Source organism: Molothrus aeneus, chromosome 8 (assembly GCF_037042795.1).
Source record: "Molothrus aeneus isolate 106 chromosome 8, BPBGC_Maene_1.0, whole genome shotgun sequence".
In the NCBI taxonomy this organism is placed as follows: domain Eukaryota; kingdom Metazoa; phylum Chordata; class Aves; order Passeriformes; family Icteridae; genus Molothrus; species Molothrus aeneus.
In genome coordinates, this window is record NC_089653.1 from 27,019,440 (window position 1) to 27,041,500 (window position 22,061).

The 22,061-nt window shown below is 36.4% G+C and overlaps 1 protein-coding gene across 4 annotated transcripts in view; it reads left to right on the forward strand.

Moving 5' to 3' along the window:
* VTI1A (vesicle transport through interaction with t-SNAREs 1A) overlaps window positions 1-22,061 on the forward strand; it is a 256,410-nt gene that overhangs the window by 30,236 nt on the left and 204,113 nt on the right. For all 4 annotated transcript variants that reach the window (XM_066555025.1, XM_066555024.1, XM_066555023.1 and 1 more), the window contains exon 4: window positions 20,226-20,303. In XM_066555025.1, the coding sequence (XP_066411122.1) occupies window positions 20,226-20,303 (78 nt within the window). The remainder of the gene's footprint in view (window positions 1-20,225; window positions 20,304-22,061) is intronic.

The following is a 22,061-nucleotide window of genomic DNA, read 5'->3' on the forward strand; positions in this document are numbered from 1 at the left end:
CATCCCAGTTTAGCTTGCAGCAGCTGTGGGACAATTAAAACTATATGTAATTTAAAACTAATATTTGAACACATTTTATTTAATTTTGTCCTTGCATTGCTTCTGGTGGCTGGTGAGGAGAGGGAGGAAATGGACAAAATTACAGGCAACACCAAAGTTTATGACTCTATGTTGTGAACCCAAAATAATTAAATGGTTCATGAGGCTTTCAACTCAAGAAAATGAATAAAGCTTCAAAGCTTCAGACCAAACCATTTTCAAGAATATAAAGTTTGGTGAAATTGTAAAATGTTCTGGCTTTAGATCTGCTTCTTTGAAACTAACCTTCATGTGAAGTATTCCGTTAAAGTGAAAAGTTTTTCTATACTTTTTGTCGACCAGTTAGAACTGTAAATTGGTATCTCAGTGATTTTATTTCCTGTGTCTGTTTCCTGGTGAAATTGGGCTTGAGGAAGCCAAGCATTATTGGAACATTTAATTTGGTGCCCTTTCACAAAGTTATCAGTTGAGAGTCCAAGGAAAGGGAACTAAATGCAGTAGGTTGGTAAAGTGGTATTTATCAGCTTCAGATCCTTTCTTTGCATTTAGGGGAAAGATGCTGACTTAAAACTTTCCTCATCCCAGTAATTCTCTGAGCTTCTCTTCCACCAAGGACATGATTAGATGGTATTCTGCTTTTTTCTGTTTTCCTTCATTTTATTTCTCCTGATTTGCTTCCTCCTTTACAGCTGTCCACAGTGCAGCTGCCTCATGCCCCAGTGCAGACGATTAAGCTGCTTCTGAGGCCACCATCAAAAGCTGCTTTCTCACTGGGTCTGCAGAAACATGCAGAAGCATTACCTCCGACCACTGCCATTGCCATCTTTATCATCTTTTTTTCCCCATTGTCAAGCCATCGTTTGTAGCCGCTATAAGCTTTTACCTGTGGCAGCTTAAAAGATATAGGTTGAGATTTTTTCAGAAAGGACTCTGAAGGACTCAGTGCTCAATCCTCAATGGCTTTCAGCGCTGAGCAGCTTAGACCTCTTAAAATTCTAGTCTTATGTCTTTTCAGGTGGGATTTTCAGATTCTCATGAGTAACCTGTGAAAGGAAGATACATAGGAACCTGCACCTCATTTCATGGTTCAAGGAGGGCTTGTTTTTTTTTCAGATTACATAAGTGCTTTTGAAATTTCATCCTTTGACATGATCTTGTCACAAGAAACATGTTTCAGTCTTAGCAAGGTAGGGTTTGAACAGCTATGAATTCAGAGAAAATCACTTGCCATTTGGAGAATTTCATTGATATGTTTTCTTTCATGTGACTTTCCAGTATGGTTAAGCAACCAGGATATCCAGAGGCTTTTTGGGTAGGTGAATATACCAGCTGAAGTAATGAAATCAGTAACTTATATATAGAAAAGTTCATCCTTAAGTCATTGAGAAAGGGGACAGAAGTACCTCAAAGATTTTGAAGTGTTGGTTGTTGCAAAGAAGAAATGCAAGAAATTCTGTAATGTTACCTGGACAAAGTCTTTGAGGAGTGATCATCTTTTTCTGTGGCATGATGCAGAGTGTTTGTCCTTATACAGCTCATATTGAAAAAAAAAATTACCACCTCTTATTCCATCTTTACTAAAAGGAGTGATTTTCCTCTTAATTAATGTTACAAGGTAGACAGATAACAAGACTGAAGTTATAGCTGAGAGAAATATAGAAATATACAACATACTATTGAGGATAATATTATCTATACTGCAGGTGATTCAGTTAGCAAAGAGTTGTAAAATTTTCCTATAGGAATGCGTTGCTAAAAATGAGAGAGGTGGGGTAGCTTAGCAAAGTCAGTAGAGTTGTACATGACATTTGAAACCTGTATCAAACACTTCCCATTGATATATCCCCACCTGCCACAAGAATGAGTACATTAGGTTGGATCAAAACCCCAAATAGTTTCATGTTATTTCTCTGTGAGTGAGTAAAAGATCACTGCAGAAGGATGCAGGGGCAAAGCAGGTGTGTGCTGCTGTTAGTCTTACACTCTTCCAGCCTTCCTCAATTGGGACTGAGAGATTCCTGAGTGAAAAGTAGTGTTTCAACCTAGAACTACATCACCAGAACAGGAATTTATTATTAAAGCTGTGGCTCAGGATCAGGGGAACTAAAAAATCAGAGCAGAACTTTTGCAGAGTGTGAGTCAGTTGTGTTTTGCCCTAGATTCAGGGAATGATGAAGCAGGATGCAAATGTGGACTTTTTTTTCTTTTTTCATTAATGTTTTGTCATTACTACAGTGTCAAAATGTAAGAACTGAACTTAAAAACCAGTGGTGGCAAAAAATATCAGGGCTGGGTGTGGAGGTAGAAGAATGGGTGGGTGGTCCAGCCATGAGCAGCCTTCTGCTTTGGACCTGTTCCCAGACTCCCTATAAAGCTCTTGGAGGAGTGGGGTGCACAGACCCTGGAAAATGATAGTGCATTAAATAAAACTAAATAACATTCGTTATATAAAAGTTCCTTCACTTTCTTTAATTTGTTTCATCCTCTGTAATTGGATGGCTTTATTCTGTGGGTAGAAGGAGGTCCTTCTCTGGTAGTATTGGTGGCAAAGCATCCTGTCTAGTAAGTTATCAGGGTTCTGAAGTTATATAGTGTTTCTGCATTTCATGGATTTTTATTTTTGTGTCTTAAGGCTATTTACTGCTAAGAGTTGAGCAGATGTTAGAAATTATTCAAATGAGGATATCTGTATCCAGAGAGATGTAATTTTAGGAAATGCTTCATTATGCTTGTAACTGGCACTTCTGTTTACTTTGTGAGTGTGGGGGGTTTTAAGAATATGAGTACCACCTATTTTCTATCTGGATAAGCTTTTCATTTTTGGCTCTAAAATATCAGCTGTAGGGGCTTCACAAAGATGGAAAGAAGTGCAATTAATCATTTATCTGCTAGGTGTCAGCAAAGGTTCTCTTTAAGATAAATAAATTAAAAACTGTATACATTCATACAGTAGATCTTGAGGCTGTGTGGCTTAAATCTGTTTGGAGGCTGAAAATGAATTTATAAGGAAATATTCATGGAAATAGATACTAGTCAGTGTCTAGAAGAGACAGCTGCACTTCATACCATTCATTTAATTAATTCCATCTATTGCATTTTACTTGATGTGAGCAACTTTGAACCACTCTTTAATTAAGCAAAATTAACAAGTTTATTTTATGTGGAGAAGATTTCACAGATTTCCATTCAGCAGAGCTTTTTTCAAAAAATTAAGTTACTGTGTGGGGCATTAGGGAAGACACTTTCATAAATTAAGTAACCAAAAGGTAAGAAGAAATGGTCAATTTTCACAGTGGAGGAAGCTCATCACTGTTGTCCCACAACTTCCTATTTGTGTTGTTCAGCATATTTTTAGATGATCTCAATAATCAAAAAGGAAAGAATTGACAAAGCTACTGGTGGTACTAAAATATGCAGGACAGTAAGAGGAAGAGCTAAATTAATTATTTCAGGAGTAGTGTTCTGAGTGGTTAAGCATTAAACTCAGAGGTGAAGCTTATTGTTGATAAGTAGAAAGGAATGCACCTATCAGGAAAACAGTTCTGAATTGACATTCCCAATGACAGGCAAGTGTTACTGTTTGGGGAAAATACAGTAAAAAGTCTAAGCTCAATAGTGTTCAGAAAAGAAAATTGGACTGAAGGAATTACTATGAAAGGAATAGAGACTGAGACAAATCATCTCTCTACCTATGTACCTTTGACTCTTTCTGTGATTATAATTCCCTGTTCCCCAAAAATGCAATAGCAGAACAAGCTCTGGAGCAGCTCAGTACAAGGAACTGGGTAATGGAAAGGAATTTTTCAGCTAGGTTTAAGAGGGAAGGGCTCTATAGAGAGATGATTATGTAGGTGGAGAGGCATATAGAGAAGGTGCAGTGTTGAGAAGTTTTTTACTACTGTTCATAATATGTGTCAGGTGGTATCAAATTAATTTATTGAATTAGAGATTAAACTGCAAGAGAGGAGAGGGCATCAGAGTTGGGAAGTGCCTGATGTGTAGTCCACCACAAGGTGGGTGAGGAAAGAGGGGGTACCAGACAGAGGTCATGCACTTTGACCCCTTCTCTGGGTTTCTAATATTAGCACTTCCTGGGTACTGCATGCTAAACCTTTGGTCTGAATTAGCATGGCTAAGTCAGCTTTATCAATTTTATTTTTTCCTGACCACATGTGACACAGAAGGGGATGCAGTCCCTTCTACAGTGTTGTGCCCAGGTGAGGTATAAACAGTGTGTCTGAGCTTCCTGGCCCCCAGAACAGTGAAAGTTTTGCTTAGGTAAGCAGTGCCTGTTATTCCAACTAAATTTTGACAATATAGCAGGCATGTGTTGGTTTACTTGGAGTGATAGATCAATATATTTAGCTTCATCCTATACAGAAAATAATAAGACTTCCTTTGTTCTGGTGTGATTCTAGTTCTGGAAATTGCATAACTTAAGAGGGGAAAATACCACAACTATTATTTGGGAATAGAAACAAATTCCATCTGTTTCTATGTCTGCCTCATTCATAGGAACATTCTCAGGAAAAGCTCTGTAAATGGAAATATTTTTAACTTTGTACACTTTGGATTTATATGCCCACTTAAAGATAGTGCAAATGTTAAGCTGTACATTTTTGAGTTATTGTTTCTATATAACTTATCCAGCTGGGAATCAGACCCTTACCACTTCACATTTATTTTTAAAATGTAGCACTTACAATATAAGCAACAACACCTAGAAACCTATCTGGAAATGAGGAGATTGTGTTGAAAGAGGTATCTTGAAAATTTTCTTTAACCACTTTGTGGAAGTTTGAGCACAAAACCTGAGTTTGAAATAGTTACACACTTCTCAGTCCTTGTATAAAGGACTGTATAAATTGTATAAATTTCCTTGTATAAATTTCATTAAATATTACACACAATTTAAGAATTCATGTGAACCATTACTGTTTTTTACTTAGATACAATGTTTTATAGAGTGCTCTGTTAGTAGTGCAGGGTTTTTTGTGTGAAGCAGTATTTTGTGGTCTACTGAGTGTGACAATGCAGTTCACTCCGACTCCTAATTTTTTTAGTACAGCTATATAACTGCAGAGCAAGCCTAGTATTTCCCCCTTAGCACTTCTGTTAATGAGAAACAGTGTTGTCTAATATTACTGTGTTACTGGTAATTCAGTAGGTCTCAAATAACTCCCTCAGGCCTGGTGGCCAGAGTCAGAAAGATGTCCTCTCTGCACAAAGAACTTCAGTATCTGATCTTTGCCTTGGCTTTGCTAGTGAAGGATATGCTCACATTGATGATATCAGGTTTATGCAACAACACAGTTGTACTTCTTTTAAAATAAGGCAGTATTTTATTTTACTTTGTTATGTTCCTAATAATTAAATTTTAAAACTTGAAAACCGAAGTGCTTGATCTTTAGACTTTCAGCCACGTTCCTCTATGAATTGCTGCGTCAAAGAGTGTATTGATGCAGCCACATAGCTGGTGTTCATATATTTCCTGCTCATTCAATAGGAAAATATGATAGGAATGCTGTCCCTGTGCAGTGAGAAAAGTTTGATATTTTCCCCAAATCAAGTCTCATTAGAAAGAACTTCAGCCACTGAGATTTAAAAGGGTTTGTATTATTAAGTTCTATCTTGCCAGGGAAAGAGCTTTCTTACATTTTCTGTTTAAAAAGTAATCAATTGATCAATCTCTTCCCATCTCCCTCGTATATTTGTTCACCAAAGGGTTTCGTCCCATGCCAATTTTACAAAATTCAAGTCAAAAGATGCAGGTAGATCTTGTGTACTTATGCTTCAGCCTCTGAATTCCACATAAAAGAGTCATAACCCCACAAAGAAAGTATTAAAACTTCAGATCTTAGCAGAATGGTATTTTTCCCGGTGTATGAGAAAAAGACAATGACCACGGGAAGCAGGTAGCAGTGTGCTTCTGTACATTGTATAGCTTCCATCAATACAGTTTATATAGTCTTCCACGACACACAGCTTTTACTCTAAAGACATGTTAGGGGTTTTTAAGTTCATGTATTGATTGTGAATCAGACAGGTATAGATTGAATAGCAAATAATCCCCATCACCCTCATAATTGTAAATCGATTTTGTAACAATGTGAAAAAATTTCTGCACTGCCAAATGCTTTAATTTATTGTCACGGGAAATAATGAAATCGTCATTCAAAATTACATTACTTTTGCTTTTTTTCATCCTCTGTTTACTAAGCAGGACTAGAATGACACTAACTTCTCTGTGCAGGTATAGTGTCTGTATTATGTTATCTCATTTTGATCTGTAAATATATAGTTCCCTTTCTAGACTTGTTCTCTAATGTGGTCATACCAGGAGTTGACTCAAATACAAGCAGGGACAAGGGTTGGCATCACCTCTGTGTGCTGCCCATCCCACTGATCTCTCAACACATGTAGGATTGACAGAGCAAAGGCCAGGAGTGGAACATCCTGCATTTACACTTACTCCTGTAAGATAGGAAATACAGCCATCAAGCTTTTAGGTTAATCATAGCAGCATTCAACAAAACTCATCTTGATTCTATTGTTTTAGGGCCAAGGCTGAGATGCAGAGTATCTGTTGCTGCTCAAAGTTCAATGAAACCTGTTTATCATCTCTCTGTTTGTAAAAGTAAACTGGAAAGTGGCTGCTCTGTATTTTCCACAAAACTAGTCTGTCACCATTTTAGTTAGTATTAATTATTTGACTGATGCCTTACATTTATACCATTATATGCAAATTAATGTATTAAGCTAGAGGCTGAATTATATCCATTTATTGTTCCACTGCTCACTTTTTTGTGCTGGTTCTGTGTAAAGTTTCTCTGGAATGTCTTAAAATTATGGGAAGAGGTGGTTTCCCTGTAGTTTCAAAATCATTGTATACACTGTACAGATAATGGAATGATCCAACAGATATTAAATTAAAATATTTTTCTGCTTGCAGCTTTATTTTTCTAATATTATTTGTTTGCTAAAAGTGCATTATGCAGGCATTTTAATAAGTTTTTTCCAGGAGATGACTTTCAAGAAGATAAATATTACTTTACTTTTACTTGATTTTGCACATGCTTTTTCTCAGTGTCATTATTGGTGATTTTTTTTTTTATTTAGGGTGGTGGGATTTTTATATAATTTTATGCATACCAGTGCTCAGTGTTACATTATTATTTCACATTGCTGTTTTGGCATTGTAATTTCTAAGGTAAGAAATTACAGTCAGAAAGACAAGACTGGAAATAATTTTATTTGTCAGGGTAGGAGATAGACTATGAGTGAACATGCTGAGTTTTTCAACAGAGTTGCAAACCCAAAACAAACCCCCAAAAATGTTGCAAACAGCAGAAAAAGAAACAGAAAAAAATTAGACAAATTTCATTCCAATTAGCTTGTAGATGAAGGCTTCTTTTTTAAGTGCTATAATCCATAAAAGAAAAATAATTCCTAGTTCAAATGCTAAGGTCTGTGTAGTGTACTACCAAGTTTCAGAGGGAAAGTGTTTTCAAGGTCTTTTCATAAATGGTGTGTTATGGAATGGGGTCACTCGAAAAGGAATAATTACAGAGTGATCAGAAGATTTCTTTGAAAAGATAGTGCTAGACCTTCTGTGTGGTTTGTGGAAGAACAGAAATAAGTTTTGCTCCTAGGGTGGGCTAACAAAATGTATTGTGTTTTTGCAGCTACTTCTATCTTTGCCCGAAAAGATGCATGCATCACCTCGCAGGGCACTCAGCTCTGTAAGGTCACTGCCTCGAAAGCAGATCTGGCAGTTGTTAGAAGTACAACACACTGCTGCACTGTTTGACCAACTGCAAAAGTTTAGTTTTGAACTCTAATGAGTCTTTGCTCATCTCCTGTCTTTGCACTACCAGTTGTTAAATAATTAATTCCTCTTTGATTGTACCTCTTTATGTGCTTTTATAAACTTATTTGTATTATTTTGCATTGTATTTTATTTGCACTCAGCCTCCTTTTGTTTCAGAGCACGGAGTTACCAGAAAGAATTAATTTGAGGAACATTTTTCCACCCTTTGTGTAGTGCTCATACTGAGGATCTGTGATCTACAGTAATTCTTATTCATTTGGAATATAGTAATTTGTTCCTGTCAGCACAGGGGCTGGTTTGTTGTTTTAAATTGCTGACTTTTGTTTTTGCTGGCATGCTCCCCAATACAAATTGAACATCTGACAAAAATCTATTTGTGTGACAATTCAGTCGAGATAGGTGCTCTGTGTTGCCTAACAGTACAATTTGGGGTCCCCAAGATAAAAGTTGACTGAATGCCAAGATTCTAGTAGAGCTTGTTTGTGCAGATAACAGAGGTAATCCATATTCCTCAGGTCTGTAAATCAAACAGACAAAGGAGAAATATGTATGTGCACCTTTCTCTTTGAGATAGTGGACGGGTAGTTTCTTCTTAATAACCATGGGGACTATCCAGCCCCTGAGAAAAACAGGACACTGACATCAGGGATGCCCCTATAAGAAATTAGAGTGATTGGGAAAGTCTTAGAGTGCTTCTCCCCTTTAGCAGATAGTGTTAAATAAATTATTCTATGGATCTGGTTTGTGGCTTTGTGGTGATTTCTGTACTTTTATCTGTTTAGTCAAAGTAGATCCATAATACACTGGAGGAGGAAATCCAGCCACAAGGTCTCAACTGTTTTTCCCAGAGTGGCACAAACAAATGTGTCAGTTTTAGTGGCCATCTATGGAAATACAGTTTAGGAAAACACATACTGGCTCCTACTGATCCCCTGCAATGATTCTTTCAGGATGTGATAAATAACTGAAATATCCTCTTTTTGATGAGGTGTTTAGATCCAAAATGTGAAATACAAACTAGGAATCCCAATGGTTTAGCAAACACTTTCTGACAGAATACTTTTTAAGGTGCAATAATAGCTTTTCATCCTTAAATAAAAATGTACTTCTAGTCAGCTATGTGCAACTATGCTTCCCATTTTCCTGCTTAACTGTGGAATCACTTATGTTTTGGAGTTAATGCTCAAGTATCAGTCTTGTGATTTACTGCAGGATCCTGAATTATCAGGAATATACATATTGTTTTAAGGGAAAAATCTATAAGCTGTCACCCAACAATGTTCTAAACTTTTTATGTGAGGCCACTACTTCAGAAATTTTTGAAATCTGTTATGATCCTGTGATAAAGGTTGTCATTGTCCTGTAGAACCATAGAGCTGCTCATAGTAGCATTGGACAGTGGTAATGAAATTTTAGACTGAAATTATTGCATAAATTTGTCTGTCCTTGAATACTCAGGAATAAAACTCAGATATGTGCTACACAATTTTTTCTTCCTTTAGTTCCTTATATTCTTTCCACGTTGGTTTTGCATGTCAGGTTCATGAGTTGGTGTTGCAACTATTATGTTTGCCATATGCTATCAAACTTTGTTTGGCTTTGTATCAGATCATCTGTGTTTGATGCTAACAGCTTTGTTATACCAGAAGTTTCTACACTGTGCCATGCAAGAACAGCTGCTGGGGTGGAGGGACAGATGTTTGGTCAAATGGTACTGGGCCTTTCTTGCACTTCAAAGGAACTGAGCAGAAATATAATATGACTGTAGAGTATAGTTCTATTTTTCTAATATGAATAATTTGAATATTTGCCATAGCTTGTTAGGAGACTGGGAGAGCAACTAACTTGTATGAGCTGAAATTGGGAAGTAATTCATTAGGTAATCTTTGTCTTATTCTGGAATTCACCATGTAAAGATGAGATCCTCAGAATTAAATTCTTATTACAAAAATGTCCTTCATGGAAGAGATATTACAACACTCTGTGGTACAAATTAATTGCTTTTGATACTTTAATTGTTAGCTTCTTTGTTTGGAATTTCACTCAAGTTTTTTCAAGTGAAAAGTAGGATAACTTTTGAATTTAATCTTTGTCCTAATACTGAGATCTGAACATCTTTTTGTGTATGAATGCCACTCTTCAATTGTTATTTAAATAAAAGAAGTATTATTTAAGCAGTAACCACCAAGGTTTATTATTAAGTGTGAAGCTCTTAGATGTATCTCAGACTCCCTGAACTGCTGATCAACAGAAACAAGCGGCGTTTACTGAAATGAAAATAATTCCATCCTTGCTCTGTTTCTTAAGATTTCTCCTTATTATCCATTAATGGCCACTATAGGAGGCAGTACAAGTTCTGGACTAATTGAAGCTTTGACTGTGATAACAGCCTTTATGCAGTCATACATCAAGTGAGACTTTCCTTAAGGTTCACACTACATTGTCTTGACAGTGAAAATCTAGGCAGCTATAAACAAGATCAATAGAAATGTGTAAGCATTGTTGGTGACAACATAGTAACAAGGACAGAACAGAAATACTCAGTGAATTTTTGGAGTATGGACATCAGTGTTTAGTGTGAAATGAGCTACTGCCAGTATTGGTGTTGCTCATTATTCTTTGTGTGGTATGCTGGTCCACTTGGAGGTAGAATTCCTGACTATGCCACAGGTAACAGGAAAAAACAGTAAGTTAGATGGAGTTTGTCTATTAGAGAGACACTTTAAATACCAAATATATGTAAATATCAATATTTTCTATAAGTATACTGCCTTTCCCTTACACTGTATTATTAGGCTTAAGACTTGAGCTCTAAAGAAATAAACAAAGTAGGGAATGGGTTGGTATGGTTATTTTTCATGTAGCTATGTGTATTATATTTTTTCATCCACTTGAATGAATATTTTAACAAGTATTTTCACTGAATGGGGAGACTGAAAAATGGAGAGGCAGTATAAAAAGGAGAAGGACTTTGGGTTGATAAATTAGAGGTAGTGGATTTTCAATAAATTAGAGGTAGTGGATTAGTTACTGACTTTTATCTCAGGTAGTGCAAAGCAAGAACTGCTCATCATCAGCTTGTGATAAAACTAGAAAATGCCATGTCTGAACATCGGGTTAGTATTTTACCATATTAGCTATTGATTTAACACAGCATGAAACAACTGGTGCTGTCCCAGTAGTGCCTGGTGGGGAGCAGTGAAAGTACAGATTTACTCCCCCATCAATCTGCTGCAAACTTCAAAGCCAAATTGTGGCCACTTAAACTACTAAAATTACTAAACTCAGACAATTTTTTTTATCTTTTTCGAGCAAGGCAACATGTCTGTCTGCAAGTGCATATGTTCTAGAAGGAAGGAAAGGAATCTCAGCTAAATCATGTCAGTGCAAAAATAATAAATTCAGGAAGAATGAACAGCAAGATCCAAAAATTAGTTTTGATAGGGCCATGTTATACACAAAGTATTTTTCATTTCCCTTTTCATTAATCAATAATTTGAGCTAATTTGCTTATAGTTCAGTGTTTGCAGTGAAATACACAGAATGGGTACCTTGTGGGTGTGTTTGTATGCAAACCACCATAATTACACAATGTGTCTATTTAATTGTTCTTTGCATCAAGCATTATTTTATTATTATCTAATGGTGGGATCAGGAATTATCATATCCTACTCTCGTGGAATAGGATTCTTCACATTGTGATTAATATTCTTAGGGGTCAACTGAAAATTTCTTATTCTGTGTATTTTCAGAAATTAAGCATATAGCGATATATGACTGGAAGGATGCTGCTGAGAGTGTGTGTGTTCAGTAAAAAAAGGACAGTGTCTAAAAATAGATTTTTATGGACTAGAAAGTATTTTTGGAAAGGTTTGCTTAAGTTTCTTTGATTTAAAATAGATCCTATCAGAGTAGCACGAATGGAGGTGGGACAATTCAGCTGCCTTAGAAACATCTCATTCTCCCTGTCCTCATTCTGGATGTCCAAAATGAGATCTGTCTTTATGGTTTCATTTTGGCTTTTACACTTGGAGTTCACAGTGGACAAAATGTATAATTTATTAAGAGAACTGAGCTCTGTAGCAAAATTGTACTTTTAATTGGAAAGCCTAAAAAATACCATCTTTCCTGGTCTTTGCCTACTGTTAGAAATCCAGGGAGTGGAAGAGCTGAAAAAGGTGATGGTAGTGTTCAAAAATGGCAACTGGTTCAGCCCATTTACAGGTTTTCATTTACAGTTAGGTACAGACTGATAAGGGCAATTAAGAGGAAGGAAGTGAAACTTGGATGCTTTTTTTTCTGGGAAAGGAAGGAGCTGGTGGATTGTACCAGCAGGTGTCTTGTTACTGTTAGCAATGGGAACCTGGGCTCCAGATGGAGATGCTGGCTGAAACAAAGGTATTTTAATGAACATTTAATGTTTTGGTTTATCTGAGATGTTTATCATCCTTCACCATGAGCTAATTAGTGTGAACTAATTAGTTAGAAAATCTTGAGCCTCCTTAAGATTTTTTTCCTCTCTGCTTTAGTGTCTCTGGGAGCACTCTTTAAAAGTTGGCATTCTTATTAAACTTCCTCCCTTGGAGGAAAATGGCTCCATATTTTTATTTTCTCAGTTCATCTGCCTGTTGGTCTAACACACTGGAGTTTATCTTCCATCTCCAAGGCTTAGAAAACATTTATCTTAATTACACACTACCACACAGCATAAAGTCTTTGGACCACAAAACTGTCTGAAGTACATGACTGTGATGTGTAGTTGCTCCTTGTCCTCTAAATAGCATTAGTTGGATAAATGAAACTGTGTGGTAAAATAGACTTTATTAGAAAAGGCGCAAAACCAAACTCATAGTTATAAAAGAAAGCACTAAAATACATGGCTTAGGTCATTACAGCAAGGAGATGAGTGGAGATAACCAATAAAAATTTCATAAAAGAAACATAAGCTTTGTAGTGTGCTTTTAAAAGGCACTAGGAGTTCTCTGTTCCACCATTACCTTTAACAATTTTCCCTAAAAGGTAGTTTTGCTGAGAAACTTGTAATTCTTACATGTATATATTACATTTCAAAAACCTGCTGTAGATAAACCATTCTCAAAATAAGCTTATTTTTGTAGCCTAGTTCAGCTGGTCTTTAAATGGAAGTTATTCAGATCTCACAGAGACTTCTGTAGAAAAACAGCAGCCTGTATGATATTAGTGACTGACTTCCAATGCCTCACATGACTTTGAAAGTCTGTTTTAGGGGTGAGAGTCTTCTCAGATTTGACACAGTAAATGAATTAAGTGATCATATTGATATACTTAAATATTTTCTGCAGGTTAGCCTGAACATGAATTAAGGATTAATTTCTCTATCAAGAATACTTGATTTTGGCTCTTCCTATTCTTTGCATACAGATAGGGTTTTTTTGAGGCCACAGTCTGGACATGTCCTTTTTCACTTCAAGACCAATTGTGAACCTGTGCTCTAAATAGCAGAATTTATCCCACTTAGTCCCCCTACACCCCAATTAATTTTCAGTGTGTAGATTACTTTGAACCTGCATCAGGTGTGGTCTTTCACCTGAGGTGTCTTTATTTTAAACTGTTTTCTGAGTTGGGAAGAGAGGGTGTTCCCCCTTTTCCAGCCTTGCTCTTGCCTTTTATTCCAGCACTGATGACAGAAATGGCCATAGTAAAAAGGGTCTGCAAGTTGCAAATCCTTTGTCAGCAAATTAGCCAATATATGTGGCTGTATGTATCAAAGCAAAAAGCACAACAACCAACTTTTAATTCAACAATCTAAATTATCAGACTGGTCTTTGAACACACAGAGGGTGGTTACAAGGAAGCAACATGCTTTTCAGGAAGGTGGATCTGAGAAGGAGTGAATTTATGTGATCTCATGCACAATTTAAAGGAATTTCCAGTGACTGAATAGAGAAGTTGGTTAACTCAGCCAGCTAAGTAGATGTGAAAAGATGGGCTTTGTAATGAAAGAAGATAGTTTAATAATGGTCATTTGAAGGAATCCATAGAAGGGGGTTGGATGAAATACTGAAATTAGAGTACTGAAAAGCACATTACAGGAACAGGCTGTGAGCTGTGGGTAACAGTGGACAGTGGAATAACTGCAAGTCAGCAGTGCAGAGGTCATGCATCACTGTTGGCCTACAGAGATGTTACAGTTAAATTTGCAGATATACCCAGTCTTCCATCCTGCAGCAGCTGATGCCTGGCACATTTTGAGATTATGGCACATGAGTAAAAAGGCTGGCAAACTGCTGTGCAGAACAGCCTAGAACTACAGGCATCTTGGAGATACTAAATTCTGATGAAAGAATAAAATACTGTATATGGAGGGACCAAGGTTTGGAATTAGTATGTGGTAATTCAAACAAGCAAAGATGAGCGGTTATAATAAAAAGAAAAACAAAATTGATTTACATGCCAGGCTAAGGGGAGTTATTCCTTTTTATGTTTGGAGAGTACTATTCAAATCCAAGCAGTACTCACCTGAAATTTTCTATGCTTGGATTTATAACTGTTGTATTGCATTATATTAGGTTTCTTTAGATGTTTCCATAGATTTCCATAGTAATCATAGTGAATATTTGATCATTCTCTAAAAACAGAATGAGGCAGAGGTCAGCTAGTTCCAACCTTTTGAATTTTAAAAAAATCTTTCCATTTCTGGGTTGTTAAGTTTACAAGTTTGAGTTCAGGTAAATAAAAGCTGGTTTTCTAAATAGAACTGTCTTTTTCATGATAGGAACCATCCTCTGTTACTCCATAAATTCACAAAAACAGTGAATTTCCGTTCTCTCTCAGGTCACCTGTTTCCTTCCCTACCCGCAGCAGGTGCAATGTAGCAGTTTAAGCATCTGCCTCGTTGGTGACACAAGTGATCCACTGGTCCTGAGTTTGAGGTGGAAGTAGTTTTGTGGGCAGAGGCTGCATTTTTCACCATCAACATAACAAAATGTGTCCTCCTGGGGGTTTGCTTGACCTTCCCCCCTGCCCTCACCCCATAATGAAACTAAAAGTGTGTTTGATGAGGATTATTGAAAAGAAGATTTATGGACCTGTGACATCTATTTAAGATGGATGATAGGATCTCTGCATTAATTTCACATTAGCACTTGAAGTCTGATTTCTCAGTGCAGTTGCAGGAAGCTGCTGACATTTGGCAGAGTGGCAGAACACGGGGTTTGAGTTGTTTCTCTTCCAGAGTTGCCTGCAGCCTCTTCTCTGCGTGTGCAGGGAGGGAGGCAGCACTGGGGGTGGCTGAGACATTGACTTTTGCCAGCTGACATGTACTGTTAAATTGATTCTTTCAATCAGAAGTTTCAGTGGATTTGTGGAATAGTTTTTATTTACTTTTGGACAGGAATGTATTCATTTGGGGTTTTTTTCCTCAGTTTTCTTAAGGAAATGCTTGGAAGTCCTGCATTGCACCAGGTTGTATATTAGCACAATTTTCCTTCTTCATGCACCCAATTGCTAAAAACTCAGCACTTAGGAACTGGAAACCCCTTTGGAATTGCAGTCTGAAGTGTCTAGTTTGTTGTTCCTTGATGACCTTTACAGAGAAATATGGTTTTGAAAATTAAATTTAAGTATAAATTTTGAAAACTGATGTTTGAACACAATTTTTCAAATAGAAAAGAAATTCCAGTATTTCTTGTTTGCTAAGAAATCAGTTTGGGTTTCTCTTTCAATATAAGCTTTAAGATTGTTAAGTAGGGCCACTTTTCCTCTAAATTTGTTCAACTGTATCTTTTCCATTTGTGCTCAGCAAGAAATACTTAATGCCTATTCCAAAAGGCAGAGATGAAGGAGTATCTTCTGCAGTATTTAGCTGTCCATTTGGGGATCAGGTCACTTTTTTCACCTTGCTTTTAGCAAATGGCAGAAGTGACTACTGTCAAAGAACACAAAATAAAATCTGATATATTCCCACAAATTATTTCTTGTTCTGTTAATCTCAAGTATTTATTTACATTTTGAGCAGGGCCAAACTGTGAAACAGGTGCCTGGAGATTTTTAAAAACATGTATATATACTTGGAAATTCTAATAAATTTTGTATGAAAACAGATGCTTGTGGATAAATAAGCCTTTTTGTTGTTTACACTTATTCCACCAGAAAAATCTGTTTAATCTGTTCTTAAAACATTGAGCCTGAAAAACTGAAAGGTTGGGATAAAAGGATCTGCTGGGTCTTTTGTCTGAAATGCACCTACATTTGCTCATCTGTTTGGGGGTGCTTAGCATTTAGGAGGGGGAAAGCTATTCTTTAGTTCATGTATGAAAATGTGCAATACTTTATATCAATTATTTGGCTGATTGCTGGAAGTGCATTGGAGTGAGGGGGCACTGGCTAGTTCTGGCCTTCACTAATGGGAACATTTCAGAATGTGGATGGTAATTAAAGTATAGAATGCGGAAAATTAGGCCAAAATTGAATAGAAATGAATAAGTATGTGTTCTGTTGTGCAGATGTTGGAAATAGATTATTTTGGATACCTCTTTCTATCTACATCTTATTTGGTTACCGTGTAAAATTCGGTCATACACCATGTAGATTGTTTCTCTTCCCATTACCTTCTCTGTTTTTATGTTGTGATGTATCTGTATAGGTAGTAATTTAGCAAAATATCCTGTCTGCCAGATGTGGGAACTAGCTGAATGTATTGTAATACCAGATCATTACTTAATTCATATGCAACCTAGCCTAGCACATGGAAAGCATTATAAATCTATTTACAGTGTGGCTGGTCTGATGATAACATTGTATTAAATTCCCAGGTGAGGCAATTTAAGCAATTGCTTTGCCATGTGTAGGCCATGGAAATTAACTTCTCATATGCTTTAGTAATAGAAGAACTTCATTGGTATGCTCAGATTAGTGGTACAGCAGAATTCTTACAGTCTGGTTACGTGTACCCTGCTTCACATGTAGAATCATACAGGGGGGTGGTGCTGCTGATCACAGATCCTAATTAGTTTAAGCTGAGTTAATTCATTTCAATTCTAATTTAGCTGGGCTTGCCTATGAACACATTCAGTTCTATTGGGAAATGTTAAGGCTTGGGTCAAGTAGACAGATTGTTTAAAGCCAAATTGCCAGACAGAACTGAGCAAGTGTATCTGTTTGAACAGGGCTTTAAGGAAATCACCCAATCAGTATGCAAAAATCCTGTTCATAAACCAAGAGAGATCTGCCTGGAATCAGAAATTCTTCCTTGTCAGAAGGTCTGGGTACTGTAGTACATTTAAAACAGCCCCTGAAACTTTCTGAGTGCTGAAGTTCTTGCAGAAAGTAGCTTAACCCTTTTGTGTCTCTGTGTTTGGGCACACACTATGCTCAACTGCAAACACATTCATTGAGCAAAACCACTTGTGTGCTGAGACTTTTTGTCTAGGTATATACAAGAAAATATAAAATACAAGGAAAACTTCTATATGTGACAGAGCTTTGCAGACAAAAAACTGCACACAGAACCTCTTAAACCTATATTGAGCTGCCCAGAAATGCCTTGGATTACAAACTCTGTAAAGCTTCTGTCTTTTCTAGAAACATACATATAAAGTACCAGTAGACAGTGGTAACTGACAACTAAGACTAAAAATGTTGACAATTTCTTGATTTGCCTGGTTAGCTTATGTATAGAAGTCATTAACTATTTATAAAATGCATTATGAATTGGGTTCCTTCAAAATGTAGCAGAGTGTGTGACATTTCCAGCTCAAACTATCATTCTTGCATTTGGCTAAAGTATATATATTTATAAACAGCTGAAGGTTATGAAATAAAAAAAAATAATAAAAAAACTTAATTATTGAGTTCAGACAAGCTGAATAAATCTTAATAGCCACATTTAAAAATGTTAACCAATAATACTTTAATAAAAATAAGAATAGTGTTTCAAGATATTGATATTTTGGACAAATCCTGAAAGAATAAATGAACACTTTAGTTCAAAGACCTTTCCTTTTATATTATTGATTCATTTGGTAGTGAAACTGTGATCAAAAGTAGTATCAAATTATTTATTGATTATGGCAAAGAGTTCTATCTAATTGTAGCCAAAGCATTATTTCTTTAAATAAAATTTCTGATTTTTAGATCCTGACAGATTATTACAATCAAAGAACAATGATACAAATATATTTATTAAGTTCACTGATGATGATAATAAAGGAATATAAAGGGCCTCTAAAAATTGTATTGCTATTAACATTTATTTCTTTCCCATGAAGTATATTCTTTTTCCTTTCTCCCATGCAGGCTCTTAAGAATGATAATTTCATCCAGTTATATCTTTCAAATAAATGATGTGTAATCAAGGACCATTTCAGTCCCTACATATTATTAGGAAGCTTGTTCACTAGAGAACAAGCTCATGAAGCATCGTGCTCCTCATCTCAGTCTAATAATGATAAATATGTTCAACACTAACAGGATCAATGGGGCTGAGTCATTTGGTGAAATTGGAAGAAACTGTACAGTTGAACTACTAGACCTCAAATGAGGTCCTAAGATTGAATCTTAATCAGAAAAGATGATTAGATATTTATTGTTATATATTTGTAATTTCCTTCCTTGTTTGATGTGTATAAAATGAAAATAGGAAAATAATGTAATTGAGCAATCTATGCCAATTTGTTGGCTTTTTGGTGAGAAAAGAGAAAAACAAAACCTATCTCCATATGATATTCTTGCATACTGTGGAGTGTTTTAGTCCCCCATAGTGATGAAATGAATAATTTAAACAGGCAGCTCTGATACCACAGCCTGTTTAAAGGTTCTCATTTCCTTTAATGCTGTAGACTACTTTAGCTGGGTTAGTATGAAACTGTGACAGCTGAGATCTCCAAAAGATTTGGCACAATTCACCTCTTGCAGTGGGTCCGTGGTCCAGGGCTTTGTCCTTCCTACATACATCTGTAGCTTTGGGATCTGATGGCAAGTGAATCACAAATGTGTAAACATTGTAGTGATCATGTTGGTAATAAAGGGGAGCTACCCAGCATAAAGAGCTAAAATGTTTTGCTCTGAGGTGACCCATACAAGGCTTATTTCGCTGCTAGGTCCCTTGCACAAAGGATGACCCACTTCCAAAACTCTTTGTTACTAAGGTGATGAATTTCCCTGTGCTCAGTAGAATTTCTAGCATTCTTTTCCTGTGCCTTGGTCCCAAGCACAAGTTTTGGCATGATGGCCCAAGCGGGGGAGGTTTGAAGAGGGATTAATTTTTTCTGAGTTCCTACTGGCAGTCACTATCATGGCAGGGTGTGAGGGAAGCCCCCATCAATAAAGGAAGGCCCTACAGCTTAGTCTTTGTTGCTCTTGGGTTTCTTCCTCTGATGAGGTGTAAAAATTACCATAACTACTCTGAAAAAGAAAGTAAATTGGACAATATGTTCAAAATTCAATCCCTCCTTTAATGGTAAGTGTGGGAATATTAACTGAGTCATAGCCTGTTATTTGGCTAACAGGGAAATTGAAAGCTGGCCTGATGTTCTCATTGTGGCCTTCCCCATTGCTCCATTGAATCCTCTGCTACCTTGCTAATCATCACACATTTGCTTTCCAGTGCTTGGCACTTGATCTAGTTTAGAATCAACAGAATTATCCGTTCAAGAGCAAATCTGGTGCTCATAAACTGTGAATTTACTTAATATCCTGTCTGTCATAATGATCCCATGGATGACTGTGTCAGTTTTGTGGTGTTTCCATGAACTGCTGAAAATCAATGTTTCCTTGTGGTGTTATTTTCTCTCCTCTCTTTTGCCCTTTAATTTCTGATCCTTTCCCAGCAGCCTTAGCAGCATAGGAAATGCTTGTTAATTTTTTACATCTTTAAATTGAATCAGATACATCACATTAGTGTTGTTCGGGTTCGGCTTTTGTTTTTTGGGTTTTTTTTAATATGGGAAAAGCTCTGTCTTCCTTTCCTGTCTAGTGGTATTGCTGCCATTGCTGTTAACATTGTGTTCTTTGACCTGCTAGCAAGTGTTCTTCAGAAAAATGTGTTTGGTTCCTGCACTGGCATTTTTTCAATGCTTCTACTATTAGTATATATTGCCTCGCCTCAAATGTTACAAATCTCAAGCTTCACAGAAGTTGCTTTTGTTGCTGCAATGTTGAGGGTGTGACTGTCTTAGAAATCCCATAGTTTTGCCATGCAGATTTATTAAGGTACAGCAGTTGAAGAACTTTGTAATAACTTTCACTTGCAGATTTTATTTTTTTTTTTAATCAAATAGGTATCCATTAGGGGGCTCTCGAGGTTTAAGATGATCAGCCTTGATACCAATGGCTTCGGAGCGTTACTTCCTAACCCTTTTTTCTTTTTGTTTTACAGAAAAGGTCACGAATCGCCTACAGTGATGAGGTGCGGAATGAACTCCTAGGGGATGACGGGAATTCCTCAGAGAACCAGGTAGGATGCTAATCAAGAAGCCCTAGTGGGTGGCTGGAGGGTGAAGGAGGTCACTGGCACACTGGGCTTCTCAAGCTGCTCCTTAACAGCATTAGCAACAACTCATGTGGAAGTGATACTGTTTAATGCAAAGCTGGGGTCTTAATCAACTTCAAAATGTTTCTTGGAGATCTTACATTTAACCCTTTAACTTGTGATCACTGTCTGCTATCTCAAAAAAAATCTTTTCTTCTCTTTTCTTTATTATTTAGTACTTAAGAAATAACTTGAAACACGCTGTTTGCCGACAAAGCCAAGGTCTTCACCTCAAACACATGTAAAAGGAATAAAAAAGTACATAATGCAGCTTTGATAATAATGCAGTATAATTAAATCAACACTGGCAGGCAAAACAAATGAAAGTGAGCTCTCAGAATTAGGCAGTATCCCACTCAGTTTCCTTGTGTGATTCCTTCTTTAACCAGATTTTCTCTCCTTGTACCAAAAACACAAGTTGTACTAATAAGAGCGTGCTTTCATAATGCATGTTGTACTAGGATGCAGAGTGCTATCCACCTCTTTTAATGAATGAAAGCTTGATAATCCTGGGGCTTTTTTAAAATCTTGTACCCGTATTGCTGTTCTGCATACTACAGTGAGGATCCTGATAGACTGTGATGGCAACGCTTTATTCAGGAGACTTTGACCCACCTGTTAATATTTCTTTTTGGGATGAAACTTGTTTGACACTCTGTCTGAAAGGAGAATATTTCTTTTCTTCCTAAAATTTATGTTATCCAAGTCTTGTATTTTTTGAGTTAGAAGTTAGCTGAAAAGTTTTCCTACCGGTCATATTTTCTCTTCTGACCAGATAGAATCCAAATTATTTTGCTAATGAAAGAAAAATGGTTTAAATTTTTACTTGATAAATGTGTTATTAAATAAGGAAATGGATCAGAACAATGTTCTGAAATTTTTTTGCATCTTCTACGCTCAGTATAGGCTCAGCTTCACTGAGGACAGAAAAAATAAAGTCTTGTAGACTTACCTTGTACAAGAACTTTCAGAACACAGACACCATAACCCCAATCTTATAGAGTATTTTAGACATACTCAGGAAGTTTTAAACTCTGTAATAGACTTTAATTCATACATGAATGAAATTAGACACGGGATACATTATCTGAAGACATGACTGGAGTATAGCAGCTCTGATATCTATGTGAAGACTTAAATTTAAAGGATGCTAATCTTCATATTTATATATGATAGGGGACATTGCAAAATTTGAGTAAAATAAAGAGGGGATTTTATACCTAAATGATGACTTTATGGAGAGGATTATTTTTGGGAGAAGAGTTTCACAGTCTGTATGTCATGATTGTAAATGAAGTCCTGTGAAGCTGTTAAGGTCCTCATTTTATTTCTCTTAAGGTGCTGCTACTTTTACATTTCAAGAAAAAAAAAAGGTGTGAATTCAGACATAAAAGGGCAATTGTGATAAGAAGCTTTACTTATAACAGAATATCTTATGTGTAGGGATAAGATAAAATATTTTATTTTCACTTTTTAAAGAATGTTTAAATAACTGGTTCATGTGAGCACTTGCTGTGACTGATGGTCTTTTTTCCAAACTTGGTGAAAGAGACATGTTCTCATCTCAAAGAGCTAAATGATACCTTCAACCATTTTTCAGCTTTGGGCTTTTTCTTCCAAATGACCACTATTTATATGGAAGAAAAATTTGTCTGCTGAAGGACTCTTGTATAGTTTTTTAGG